This window comes from Stenella coeruleoalba (assembly GCF_951394435.1).
Source record: "Stenella coeruleoalba genome assembly, chromosome: 16".
Taxonomy (NCBI): Eukaryota; Metazoa; Chordata; class Mammalia; order Artiodactyla; family Delphinidae; genus Stenella; species Stenella coeruleoalba.
Genome location: NC_137162.1, coordinates 44,378,297 through 44,393,258, shown reverse-complemented (window position 1 = coordinate 44,393,258; position 14,962 = coordinate 44,378,297). Strand labels below are relative to the sequence as shown.

At 42.7% G+C, this 14,962-nt stretch overlaps 1 protein-coding gene across 5 annotated transcripts in view; it reads right to left on the bottom strand.

Moving 5' to 3' along the window:
- The window catches only part of LOC307175636 (uncharacterized protein), a gene marked incomplete at its 5' end in the record, with an annotated part of 505,492 nt that overhangs the window by 228,846 nt on the left and 261,684 nt on the right, over positions 1–14,962 (bottom strand). For 4 of the 5 annotated variants that reach the window (XM_079900938.1, XM_079900936.1, XM_079900939.1 and 1 more), the window contains one exon: positions 8,408–8,456. Coding sequence is in view for 2 of the 5 variants with exons in the window: in XM_079900939.1 (XP_079757065.1) it covers positions 8,408–8,456 (49 nt within the window). Of the gene's footprint in view, positions 1–7,575; positions 8,457–14,962 lie in introns of those variants that run through there. The other variant, XM_079900937.1, reaches the window with a different exon arrangement.

The following is a 14,962-nucleotide window of genomic DNA, read 5'->3' as shown; positions in this document are numbered from 1 at the left end:
GAACACAATTCTGTGTGTACTGCCTGATTTGACTCTGACTCTCCCCAACCACACTAGTGCTTTGGGGTTTTGCTCTCATGATACAGAAAAGTCCTTATTTATTAAATGTGTTCAAAATAAAATACAAACAGCAAAGTTTGGTTCTTTTCCTTCAAACTGATTGCCATGTTTCTCAGTTTCTGTCTAAGCTATTTTAACAAAATCTTTCAAAGTCATCTACAAAGAATTGAAATGATGATCCCTTCAAAGTTTGTTTTTCAAAATCCCTGCTTCGTTTTCTCTTTGAAATTGAAAATTACCATTACCATACTGCAGATATATAGTGCCTTTCTCCAGAAAGCTCTAGTGGCCAAGTAGAAATGTTTCTCTTCAGATCCAGGAAATGGTGTTTTACGATTAAATTATTTTGAGCACCACTGCTCTGCGTGTTTTATGTTGCAGAGCAGTGATTTTCTAGTACTGTAGATGGCTTTGACATTCTTATACTGAGACCAGTCTTAGTTTTCCAACTTCAGTTAAAATCTTTAAAATGTTTGCTTTGGAAGGAATTGCTATACAAGGGAGAAAGAACCATATGCAATACCTTATCATATAGGGAAAATATTCCATAAAGAAACTGGATTTCATTATGGCCTGTTTTGCATAACCAGGCTACAGGTTTGGTTGCTACACACGTTGTTAGGATATTACAAGTGTCTGCTTTTCATTACCTTGGCTGCACAGCCCAGCCTTCTGCATCTGTGTGCATTCATGCTGTGATTCATTACAATAACAGGAATTTGCTGCTGTTATGATTGAGATAAATCAACTTTGTGGTCTGGGCAGCCTTTTTGATAACCATGGCTCCACCTCAAGTTTGCTGCCTGGTCTTAAGTCATCTGCAATATAGTCTGAGTGAAGAAGCAAACACATACTATACTATCTTAGAAATTTTTTTTAAGTAGTTACTGTGGGCCAGGAATTTAACTAATGCCTTTCCCTGTATTAATTCATTTAATCCTCACAACAGCCTTAGGGTATTTGGCCTTCTCTTATCTGCTTTAGGTAGATTAAGGGATTGCTATCCTCAATTCAATAACTTGCCCAAGGCACCACAGCTAGCATGAAGCTCAGGTTGGCCCCAGGGTCTTGTCTCTGAACAGCTTTTCTTATACACTGCCCTCCAGCCCTGCTGGATCCAGGGAGAGCACGGGGATCTCCCACTGTTCATTTCTGTAGCGGGTCCTAAAAGGCGGAAGGACCAGGCTTGGTCATCCACACTTTCCCCCACTCAGCCACCTGTCTGCACTTTGGACTGGGTTCATCACTGGCCATGGGATAGACTGGTCTCTTCAAAGCTGAGGGGAGGCCAGCCAACCCAGAGTTTTCTACCTAGTCACCTCCCTCTAAGTAGGTATGGTATCTGCGACTTCTCTCTCTTCTTTCTTCTATCCTTTTTTGTATTTACTTCCACAACAGAGAATTTTAGTATTTTCTGTGGGACATACTTATACTAAAAAATTATTTTTTGTTTATCTGAAATTCAAATTTAAGTGGGTGTCCTATATTTTTATTTGCTAAGTCTGGTCCTCCTCACTAGATGCTAACCAATAAAGAATGCCATTGGACTCCTCAGGTAACCAGAAAAGGGCACAAATGCAGAGGGTCTAGAGACTGCTGTTCTTTCTCTCCCGCTTGGTGCACTTTTCCTTGGAGTCCAGCATCATGGCCAGCTCATCATCCCTGTTTATGACCTTGGACTGTGCTGGTCCCCTTGCTGTCACTCGGTCTCACCTCAGATGTCACCTCTTCATGAGCCTTTCCCCAACCATATAATGCTACTTTGTGGTCTCCAAGGCCTCACCGTATTTATTTAATTTCTGTGTCTGTTTATGCTCAATCCCGCCCCATTAGAAAGCAGGGATCTAGACTGTTGGGCATTGGGACAATGCACCAAGTGGAGTTCCTATTAGCAACTGAATGAACGAATGAATGAATCCCCCAAGGGGAGCTTGCGCATTCTTTGACACATTAATGACTCTCTGACGCACATTGCCTAGTAAGGCTACGTGCTAGTGGTCTTACCAACTACCCCTTCTGGTGTGAAATGCCTCTAGCCATGACAAGGACAGCAGGCTAACACTGCACACGCTTCCTTCCACTCCAGGGCCAATTTGCAACACTCCTCCATCACCACAACTGTCTTGGGATTCCTTGCGTATCTACATTATCTTCCTAGCCAGACGGAGTTCACACTGAGCAGAGACTACTTCCCACTTGCCCTAGCAGCGTGGATGGCGCAACCAGAAGTTGCCAACTCCAGAGCCTTGGGATGTGTTGTACAGGCGCTCAAGCATTCAGATGCTCCCTAGAGTCTCTGTCTAGGCCAGGCTGATTGGGATCAGGCCATGGGACAGGGGCTTCTTAGGCAGACACTACACAGACACATGTGCAGACATGGCCAATCAGGATAGAGTACTAACGCCTTATAACGCTTGAATGTTGTAAGCCAGCTGTGACAGCAGGAAGCAGGAGCTCTAGTTGCCATGCAAGGTGACACAGAAAGTCCCAGAGTTGGACGTGGGACCTAATAACCAGAGAAAAGAAGGTAGTTAATGTGTCTATCAACTCTTTCAAATATATCTAAGGAGTGCCTACTTTGGTGCCAGCTGCTCTACCAGTCACTAAAAATACAGATGAATAAGATGTGCTCCTAACCTTGGGTAGTTTGTGGTTTTCTCCCTCTCTCTGCTCAATTATGATGTTTTTGAGGACAAGAAAATGTACTTATCACTTTGTATGCCTGGAGCCTAAGAGATAGTTGGCCTTAGTAAGGAACATTCGGCTTGCTTCATGTTTCTCTAAGAGAACAAACTAGAACAAAAGGGAGAAAGACTCAGAGCAAAGGAATTTGTCACAATAATATAAGCAAGATACTTTTAATAGCCTCAATTCTCCAGAGAGGGAATGGGCTTCCCTTTGAGAGGTTACATTTCCTTTTTCTGAACATGGTCAAGTATAGGTTGGGCTACCCCATAATGAGAAACCTCTGGAGGAAGGTCAGCCTCGTTTGACATGACTGTCAGCTCTCTTTTGTCCTAGGATTTGCAATGTTCACTTGGTGATGATAGTGTTGTTTTAAGATACCCTTTACAGGGACTGCTACGGTCATACTAGGTGATTCTCTTAACATTTATCAATTAATTTGCAAAAGAGGGCAGGATCATGGAATTGTTTTTTCTGGGTGATCAAAGTCTTTATTCATTGATGCTGTACCTGGCAAGGAAACATCATCCAGCCATCTTTCCCTCCACTGCCTCAACTTTTCGCCCTTCCCTGCTCTCCCTTTGCATTTGGCATCTATACAGTGGGACTCCATCACCTTATAAATCACAGTCATGCAATGGAAAACTCCACAGGAGTAGAAGACAGGGCTAGAACTTCTTCTAGGAAGCAGACCCTCGTCACAGGCTGTGGTCACATTCCATGCTGGTGACACGTGTATTTGGAAGGACATGTTCTTTTAGGCACAATAAAATTGAATCTCATCTCCACATCTGGAGCTGAGAAGGAAAATTACCTTAATTAAACACAGCAGAATCCAGATTTATTGTCAACACATGGAGTCCTCTTAGTCTCTGAGGACCAAACCTGAGATTCCAAAAAAGCCATTTTCCACTGGCACTTGTACACTTGTCCATCAATGGCCTTCAGATGCATGGAACCAAAGAGAAGAAATGTGTTCCTCAATTTTCAATATGGTAAAGAAATTTACAGTGTAATGAAAAACATAAGGCCAATACAACTAGTTGAAAAATGAATACAAAGTCAAATAGCTGTTTAAGCCACATTTCCTTCCAAGCAAGTAGGTGGACTATTTGTTCCCACTCCTCCCACTGGAAGCATAGATGATTTTCTTTAACTTGTGCTTTAGTATCCTGTAGGTTGTTTTTAGTTCCAGGTAGTAAAAACTATTGGCTGTGGGAAAGAGATTAGAGAAATAAAGTAATAGATCAACAGTACATAAAACTGAAGCCTGAGAAATGAATTGTTTTCCCTAGCAAATAGGTCTAATCCGGAAAGAAGGAAATAAACAGAGTGCCCGGAACAAGGTGAATGGCCCAATTGTACCACAAGCAATTCAGAAAAGCAGGCAACAAGGCTTGCCCATCTAGCAGTTCTCATGTTGAGCTAGAATTCCCTCTGAGTCATTTCTTTTAAACACCACTAATAATAAAATGCTGGAATTTTCATTGAACGTGAAATAAAAGGCCCTTTATAGATAAAGAAATACTTCAAGTACACATTAGATCCTTACCGCACTCACTGGCCTTGACCATGATCTTCCTTGGCTTGTTTCCTTCGTTTCAACCGCAGCAATCTCACAGATTCCCAACATCACCATAACCATCTCTCAGGCAAGGACTCAATTCCTGACTCCTCTTCAAGGCTCCAGAGCCCCATTCCAGTGCTTGACTGGATCTCCCCACTTATCTACTGGACATCCCTAATGGGGGTCCTACAGGCACCTCAAATTCCACATGCCCCCAACTCAACTCAGTATCTTTTCTCCTAAGTGTGCCCCTCCTCCTCTCTTCTCCATTCTGGTCAACTCTCCCCATGACGTCAGACAGAGAACTCAGCCATCGCCATCATGCTGGGCCCTGAATCACCATGGCACCAGAGCTGTGATGCTCTCTGTCACTGACCGCCCTACCAGCGGTGTTCCTGGCTTCCCCACACAGTGCTTCACCCTGTTTCTCTGCTCATCCAGCCCACATCCTCATGAGCACAGTGAGCTCCTTTGACTGGGATTCTGACCAGGCTCATCCAGGCTGGAGCCCATCTTGCCCTGCAGTGCCCTCCCAGCCTAAGCCCAGCTCCGAGAAAGGGGTCCAACATGCTCTGCTCTCATGCCGAGACCCACGGCAACTCACAGGATGCCTCCTGTCAGTCAGCTTGTTTGAGTAGTGTCACCTAGCCAGCACTGTCTTTGCCCCTGAGGTGCATTCCTATACGCGTCCCAAAGAGCCAGTGTCTGTCCTTGGCACACACTGGCACCTAATACACCTCTGCAATCATGCCATTGCCCTCCTGAGAGCTTTACATCATTCCCCACAGCCTGTTAAATACAATCCTACTATTTCAGCAAGTAAGGCTCTTAAATACCAATCCCCCAACACCCCCTTATGTTCCAGTCACAGGAGACCTCTTTCCTCAGATAAACCCTGCAGGCACTTCCCTGCCTCTGTGCCATTTGTCACAAATACTGACAACTTCATGACTTCCCAATTCCCTTCTCCCTCTGCTGTGCTGCTGCAAAACCGGGAGTCTGACTATTAGCTTTTATTGTCCTCGGCCTGTCCCACAGTTCCCCTGGAAGCAGCTGTCCCCCACCAGCCCCCACAATCCCACGTTAAACACTGGTCCAGAGGGGATGCCACTGTGAGTCGGCAGAATTGACTTGGTGCCGAGCATAAAAGAAAGAATTTTCTTATGAGTTTATTTGAGTAGGAATCCTGAAACACCCCATGTGACAGATGAATTAAAACGCAGCAAACACTTAAATCTACATTCTGAAAGCCTCATTGATCTTTTCAGATTGTAACTCTGGAATCTCTGCCTTAGCCCTCCTGTTGTGGCCAGCAAATTGGAAAGGGAAAAGGTATGAATCAGTGTCTGTTGCTACATCATCTCCCAACAAAGTCTATAGGCAGATTTCTGACCCTGATGGCAAAATAAGCCACATGTTTACCTCTTACCTCCCCCAATCCCATTGAAATAACTGAAAAAAAATATGAAAATAGTGGCAAATGTTTAAAAGCATAAAACAGGAAAGGTTCCCATCAGAGGACCAGAAACTCCAGGGAATTTCTGACTCCGAGTCAAGGGGGAAGTACAGAGGGGAGGTCTCAGAAGGCACTGGGCCAAACAAAGGAGCATGGCAGTACCCCAAGAATGTCTCCCTGCCCTCATGGATACAGGAAAAAAGGGAAAGCAGCATCTACCTGGGATAGTATTAACGTCTCCCAACGCTCTCTGCCCCCAGACCAACATCTTCACTGCTGTCCCAATGGGAGGGGGCCCCACCTGTCTCCTCCTAAGCATCACCCTCCAGCCAGGGAAGAAGAAACTCAGGGGGAGGGCAGGGTGGAGAGCTTGGCAGGGTAAACTGAGCTCTGCCTTCACGACCTGTACACTAATGTACAACCACTACCCAATGTCCAATCCAGAACTTTCTTTATAAGTATGAATACTAAATGGTCACCCCAAATTTGAGGAAAATCAACCACCAAGAAGAAGATACACACACACAACAAACTGGACCAGTAGAATAATTTGCCTTTGAGGAAACAGAGGTATTGCAGGAAACACAGAACTCAGAAATGTTGCTCAAAGGGTACAAAGTTTCAGTTATGAACAGGATGGACAAGTTCTAGGGATCTAATGTACAGTGTGGTGACTACAGTTGGTAATACTCTTTCGTATTCCAGAAATCTGATGAGAGTAGATCTTAATTGTTCTCAGCAAAAAAAAAAAAGGTAACTGGTGATAGGTATGTTATTTTAGCTTGATTGTGGTAATCATTTCACAATGTATGCATGTATCAAAACATGTGGTACACCTTAAATATAGACAATTTTTCTTTGTTAATTATATCTGAATAAAGCTGGGAGGAGGAATGATTTCAGTTAGTACCCTCAGAGAAATTCAAAAGTAATCATGTGAATTAACCCAAAAACAAGGCTGCTCTCTAACACAGCTATTCAACAGCGAGAAATAAAAAACACCCAGTATAAAACTCAGCAGAAAGGCCAAGCAATGCTGCAATCTAAGGGATAGAACATAAAACATCTAGGAACGAGACCAAATCTATCAGAGATTATTACATGTGGTTTAAATTCCCATATCACAAATCAAAAATTTACCAATGGGGTGAGAGGAGGGGGGAAGAATCCAAAATTAATATTTTACTTATAAGACCAACAAAAAGGATACAAAAATACTGATACCTAATTGCATGGATTGTATGACTGTCTGGATAAATATGTGTATAACGTGAGTACCAACAAAAAGAAAACTGAATCATCAACATTGCTAACGGAGAAGTCAAGCCAAACCTTAAATGAGAGAGAAGCGCTTTCATAGTAATAGAAGGTACTGTTCCCTCTGCCTGGAGGACTGCCCCCCAGCTTTTCGTGGGGCTGGCTCACCTTGTCCTTTGGCCTCCTATTCAACATCCCCACCACAGGCTGGACTTCCTGACCATCCCACCTCACTATCTTTAACATTGGTCCATTGGTTTGCTTCAGAGCACCAGTCAGAATTCTTTCAAACTAGCATTCACTTACTTACTTCGTTATTATTTGTTTCCATAACTATACATATATGAATCATGAAATGCAGGAAACTTAGGCTTTTTAAAATTTGCCATCATATTTCTAGTGCTTAGCACAGTGCCCAGAACATAACAAGCATTTAGTATTTTTTAAATGTACCAATATATAACATCACAAATCTTCAAGTACCCAAAAGCTTCAAGAATACCCTAAAACATATTTAAATAAAGACAAATTTAACAAAACTACATGATCAAAATAGAAGAATTTAGTACAACTCTGAAAATGATGTTCATATAGAAATAAAACTAAGGATATAAATTTTTTTAATTCATTCAATATGAGTCAGATCCTGTTAGGTATTTGTGGCAGAGCTGAGAATGAAACGGACAAGTCTGCCTCAATGAATCTGCATTGAAATTAATCCAGAACCCGTCTAATACAGCTAACCATCAGACTAAATATATAAATATATGCACATGACAATGTGTAGATGTGTGTGTTACTATATCCTAACACATAATATATATTCCATTATATATATTTGGAACACTGACAAAAATTGAGCATGTTCTAGGCTACCAAAACAGATACATTTTTTAAAAATTGAAATCCTTCAGACTACTTTCTATAACCACAATGTAATAAAACCAGAAATTAATAACCAAGGAAGAGCCAACAACTTTAAGCGCCTGGACATTCAAATAAATCTGGAGCCAAACATGGAAACAAAATTGTAATTGAACCACAATTAGGATACCTCACACAGAAACCTATGGGATTTAGTCAAGGTAGCACCTAGAGGAAAATTTACAGAATTAACTACTTTTTAGAAGTAAAATAGTGAAATAAATGAATTAAGCATCCAACAAAAGGATATAGCAAAATAATAATAACATAAACCAAACAAATATGAAAAAATAGTAAACTCGGAAATTAAAAAATAAAGGGGAAAATTACGTAATGGATAAGTAAAATGAAGAGCTTGTTATTTTTAAATAATAAAAACAGACCTCTTTAAGTCAGACCAAGAAGAAAAGAGATCAAACACAAACAGCATTAGAGATAAGAACGGATAATACCCATACCTGAGTTCGACTCCAATTGCTCCAATGGAAGGAAGTTCGTAATAATAACCTAAAAAACACATATTATATTATATTACATTCTATTAAAATTATATTATAAAATTATTTTATGGCTTTGAAGGCGAAAAGAGCATTTTTCACTTCTAACTGAGCAATCATCAATAAAATATCAATAACTGACAAATTTGGAAAATGTATGATTAATATATTTACAACAAATGCAAAGGCTTTATGAGAAATTTAGCTACATTTCTTAGGTTGCATAAAATAATGTTATTTTTCTACAAAGTACAGTAGTATGGAACCTGGCATCTTTAAAGATATTTTTTTCATTGGAGAAATTATTAAAGATGCATGATGAAGGGTATATGATACTTATCATATTTACATAAAATATCTGCCTAAATATAATGTTCAGAACAAATTTAGAGTCTTTGTAATGCTATGTGATCACAGTTTATTTTTCAAATAACACCTTGTTTTTTTCTGAGTACAAAGGAAACATGGGCTCACTACACAAAATTTGAATGTTCTAGAAATGTATAAGAATTTTTTCTAATTCAACCACTCAGAGAAAGATGTACATACATGTCACACTTTCTTATATCTAAGTTTTACAAAATTCATATATTTTTTCATTCTAAATTTTTCACATAAGATTATATTTGATACATATTGAATCATTATGCTGTATACCTGAAAGTAATATAATGTCATATGTCAATACCTCAATAAAAAAAGCAAGGAAATGGAAAAAATATATTTGATAGATATCATTGTTTCATTTAATAAAATAATATCCCTTTATGAATATAAAAAAAAAGGAAAGAAGAAAGGGTTTATAAACACAGACAGTGGAGACTAAATAATTATAAGAGAGCATCATGTTGAACCCTACACAATAAATGTGATTATGTAAATGAACTGGGCAGTTTTTTAAGAAATCACGTATAAACAAAATTAAGCCAAAATGAGAGACCTTGAATAGACCATAGAGAAACTACTGAGCTCGGCTGCGCAGCTTGCATCACCAGGATCCCGACCCTGGTTTTTGGACCCTGCCTGGAACTTCTGTCCCTGCAGCCCTGGGTCACTACTTCCAATCTCTCTAATGACACCTCCTTGATGCTGTGTGGCCCAGCTTTTGTTTCAAAGCTCAAGCATGTGCAACTGGTTCTCAAAGTCTGGGTCACATGGCCACACCATAGCTCAAAGAAGCCTTGTCACATCTTTTACGGAAGGTGGGCTCTGCTCATAAAGGCACAAAGCCTCTACCTAAATACAGGTATGGGATTCAGAGAATCAATAACCAGAAAAGACACACAGCTACCATCGTGGTCATAAAAAGCCTGTTTTGGAAAGTAAAGCGGATTTTAATTAGCATTTCAGCAACATCATCCCACTGCCCAGGAGGTTGCAAAACAGACTCTCATCTACCCTCTCAAGTTCAGTACTACTCCTGGAGGGCTTACTACCCCAATTTATATCTCACCCCAATTTCATTCATCACTTACGTACAGAGTTCCTGATATGAGCAAGGTGTGATTCCAATGGCTTATTTCTATATCTCCACCTAAATGCCTCTTATGGGTACCTCAAAGTCAACAAGCCTCAAACCTGACCATTGACCTCCATTTATTCTTTTGTAAAAGAATAAAGGATAATCAGAGGACCCATCTAATAAAGAGATTACAAGGTTTGAATGGGATCAGGCATGCAGCACTGTGCCTGGAACATAATGAGGGAGAAATAAACATTAGTATGTCACCTTTGTAATTATCCTTTCTTGCTTCCAACCTGAGCCTTCCAGGAGTCCCACATCCTTATAAACCCACTTGACCCACATGCAGTTTTTAATCCTTCAAGACCTAACTCACATGCCATCTGCTCTGTGAGGGGCAGTGGCACCCAGGCAGAGCCCTCTGTGTTGCAGCACTGAGGCAGCCCTCCCTGGCCTCCCACATCACTCCTCCTACTCTCCAGTCACAGAGCTCCAGCCACACTCCCCTCCTTTTGTTCCTTGAACACCCCAAGACCATTCACGCCTACGGCCTCTATTTGTACAGTCCTCTCTGCCTAGAAGCTTTTGCCCCAGATGTTTACCTGGCTGCACCCTTACCATTCTTCAGTTATTAGCTTATCCCTGCTGTCCTCTGAGAGAATTTCCCTAATCACTCTACCTGAAATGCAACTCCCTTCCTGCCCCATCCCTCAATCTTCTCCCCATTTCTTCATCTTATTTTCTTCCTTATCATTGCCTGTAATGATTCTTCTCTGTTAACCTGGATATGGTTTATCTCTCCCCCATTAGAATGTAAGCTCAGTGATCTAAGAGAGGGTAACCCCCCGGACCTCAATAAATGATGCATGGATGCATGCATGCATTCATGAATCAATAGGCACTTCTGTTATTCAGTTATAATACTTAAAATCTTAATGACTATCTGCTTAATGTATTAGAAGGAGTGCTGAAAGACAGAGACTGGGTCCCTGTACACTTAGTGCCTAACACCATGACATAAGCCTTCTGCTGACTTAATTTAACTCATTTCTTTGTCTCAAGGCAAAGCAAAAAATGGGACACTAGAGTACTATTCTAGAAGCCATCTATAATGGTAAGAACTCAGGCCTGTTGTAGAAACCAAAGTGCCAATAATTAAGATGTGTCTGTTAGAAATAGGATGATGACTCAGGGTCAAGTAACAGGAAGGATTCTGTGGTTGTATTGTTTTGCTTTGTTTTGTTTTTGGTCTTGTTTTTAAATAAACGGTATGATAATGTTGACAAGTTGCTTATCACACAAGGTGGGGGCTAGAATTTAGAGCAGGCTGATACCCCTTTCAGCTCTGACATCATAATTCTGGAATTCTGAGCCCTTCCCTTTCATTCTAAAGCAGAAATCTGATCATGCGGCTTCCCTGCTGAAAATCTGTCAGGTTAAGATTGTCCACAGCAAAAAACAATTCGAATCATGTGGCCCTGTTCCTCCCTCACTGCCACCACCTCTCACCATCTAGAACCCCCTCTAGTTATGCTGAATCAGGGGTCCTTACTGAGGTGCTGTGCTCTTTCTCCCTCGGGATGCTCATCTCCTAAATAGCAAGGACCAAGTAAAGATGTGAGGTGCAGGTTGCATTTGCTGGCTTCTGTATTACTCCTCCATTACCTGTTGAACTTCCCTGAACTGTACTGCCCTTGGACTTGGAAATGATTTGGAACCAGCTTGCTTTAAGATTGCCCTCCCTTGGGGTAACAGCCTGGCTTTGCATTGACTGATTGATTAGTTTTGGATTTACGTGAGGCTTACTGTACCTTCCTCAGACTTGGTGAGCCCCCCATTCCTCAGCTGACAGTAAGAAATTCTTCACCCTTTTCCCCCTCGCAGCCCTGTCTGATGCTTCCCCACTCATCCTTGCAGACAGAACAATGACCGACATGCCCCACTTTGCACACTGCCATGCACCTCTGCCCAAACGCCCCAGCTCCTCCTCTGCCGTTAGCATCAGGAACACTTCTACTCATTCTCAAGTCTGTCTTTTAATGCTTCCTGTTCTAGGAATAAGCACTTGGCACAGAGGTCAGCCTTTAATAAGGAAAAGCTATTTTTTACATCATTTCCTCATGCACTTTTTAAATTATATAAATAACTTTTGGATAAATAATACACAGTACAAAATCAAAAAGTATTTTTGGTTAAGAGGCACAAAATTTGAAGCTTCTAACTGCATATTAATTTTATCCAGCTTCCTAGTGTTTGGCATGCAGACTATTCAATCCCAGGTGGTTTAAAAAATACCCCCAGGAAACTTCACTTTCTCTTTAATTTGCTCAATAAATTCAGCATGTCTTTCTTTTGGTGCTGCAAATGTATTATTCTCAATGTGTACATGAATATAAGACAGTCAGTGTCTTAAGTACTGTGGAGCTTATTATGCTTTCATAAATTAAAAATATTCTGATTTTAAATGCCACAAAAAACAGAAATGTATAAAAAGGTTTATGATGAAAGGCCCTATCTCATCTCTGTCCCCTGACCAACCACCTCCCTAATTTTTGTTATTAATATATTAAGTTATCCATCTGTAGAGTTGAGCATTTCCTCCTTTTGCCGCTGTAATGTCAAATATCACTTTACTTTTGGGCACTAATTAAGATATTACAATTATTTTCCACATACGTCTCCCCCACTTGATGGCAAGCATCTTGAAATCAGGGAATGGGTCTCATTTATCTTTACATCATTAGTTTGTACCATGTGAGGAACACTAAGGTTTCAATAATGTTGACGAGGCTGCCCCTGCACAGAACTCAGTAACTAAGGGAATAAATAAACTACACATCCTTGTGGAAATTTGGGGGACCGGGGGCTCAGAATCCACCATATCTACATCTCTTCTCTTCCCATCTCCAGAGTAGCAACCAGGGCCCTTATTGCCCCATCACATCGGCATCAGACACATCCCTTGCCATGCCCCACGGATGCCAATTTCCCAAATTCTGAGGCTACTTCCTGTCTAGCAGGAAGTGCCTGAAGCGGAAGCACAGAGGTCAGAGCGCTCTGGCCTGAGGGTCAGGCTCACTCCAGGCTTGTTTGCTGGGATCCTGATGATTCCTTTTGATGCACTGGGATCTGGTCTGTTCAACAGCAGAGACTCCCTTGTCTAACCACCATCCCCTCCCCACCATTCTGGTTTCTCACTTCACACCTGCCTCTGCCCACCAGCAATCCTAAATACTGGCCTGACTTGTAGGTCCCTTCACTGGTTACGTTTTATACCACAATCCTTTCTTACCTGTTACAATATCTAAGATGAGAAAACTGAGTCAGAGACAGTGAAAGTGAACTGCCCTAGGTGACAGGCCAGGAGGCAGAAACAGCCCTCGGAGCAGGCCTCCCAGCCCCAAGCACTGTGCTCTTAGCCCTGGGGCACTCCAGCTCTGGGGCCCGAGTTCTACCCTCTGGGTGAACCAGTCACACACATAGGCTAAGTGGAGGGTGGAGAGTGGACACAGGCTTTAGAAATGGTGGTGTGATTTAGGTTCTAACAGATAATAACCAGTAACACACAGATCCTGCCCCAAGTCCCTGCCAACCCCTCAAGCTCAGAGAGGTGACTATGCCCAGGGAACCTGTCAAATGGGAAAAAACAGTGCTTACTTGCCAGCTGGGCTTTGCATGGGCCACACGTGAAGCAGAATTCCTGTCAGTGCTGGACAAGAAGTCCTGACCCCAGGTCTGAAGGGCCTCCCTGGACCCTGACCCCATCACTCCCTCCCACCCCCGGGAAAACCAAACCTCCCCTCACTCTGGCCACAAAGAACAGAGGACGTGACCAACAGAGACATTAGGCAGTCAGGCCTGATTAGGGGCTACAGGCCTTGGTTCTGGTTATCACATCTGTTATGTGAGCAGATGATTTTATAGAGAGCAAGAGAGAGGAGGCCACTGCTGGCCCTCCTGTGCTGCCCCAGGAAGGAGGAACAGGAGGTTTCCACCACACAAATGAGAGAATAAGTGAGTGAGCGTACCACACACTTCCCAAGGAACTGGCCACTAGCATGTCTGGCTCCACCAGAGCCCTGAAGGTGACCTGAGACTATTTCTTCCCCCTCCTGGAAGCGTTGTTAGGGAGACAGGGTGCCAAAGAAGAATTAGCCAAAAGGATCTTCTGGAAAGTTTCTAACAATTGGCATTTTGAGTTTGCCCTTTCCTGTTCTCCCAAAATGTTAGAGAAGATAGACATAAAATAAATTGGTATTAAAGGCACTGAATGACCTGTAAGTTAAACCCCAGTTCGTCACTCAGAATGTGCTTATTTCTTTCAGTCCAGAGCGTCAGTCTCCCTCAGGGAATAATGCACAGCCTTCTGAGGGTAACTGTTCAATCTGTCTCATTCCCACTATTCTCCCTGGCTTCCCTCCTAGACAGTCTCTGGGTGTATCCAGGGAGGAGTCATGTGGCCTTACAGCAGTGGAGGGAGGTAATGAGTTCCAGAGTCTGCTCCGCTGCCAAGCCACTACTCTAGTGTCTGAATCCATTGCTGGCCCCGTGCTAGGAACCAGATGCCTGTGTAGTGGCTGGAGTGGAAGTCTGTCCTTCCTGAGCTCAGTCAGGCCCCGCGTTCCCTCTCTGCTGATTCCACTAACCACAGAACATCGCCACGACGCTGACTCACCCACCGTCTCACCTGGACCAGGGGATCTCACCCAGCCTCTGATGTGCACTCGTGATGAACCCACTGGCAGGCCCACTGGCTCTCCATCAAGCGTCCACCCCAAGCAGGAGCCCAAGGTTGGATGAGGAATCCAGCGAGACCCTTCTCTGGCTGACCCTGCCTTACACGGCAGTCGCCTACAAGAGTCCCAAGCAGGGAGCTCCCCCACATACCCTAGGTGTCCCTCCCTGCTTGTCTAGCGCATCTGCTCTCTGGGGCAAAGCCAGGGGAGCAAACGTCAGTGCACACATCTGCTCGTCTCCTCCTCCTGCCCCCCTCTTCCTCCAATCCTCTACCAACAGAGGATGCAAATTTCCCTTACTTGTCCTGCCTTCATCAG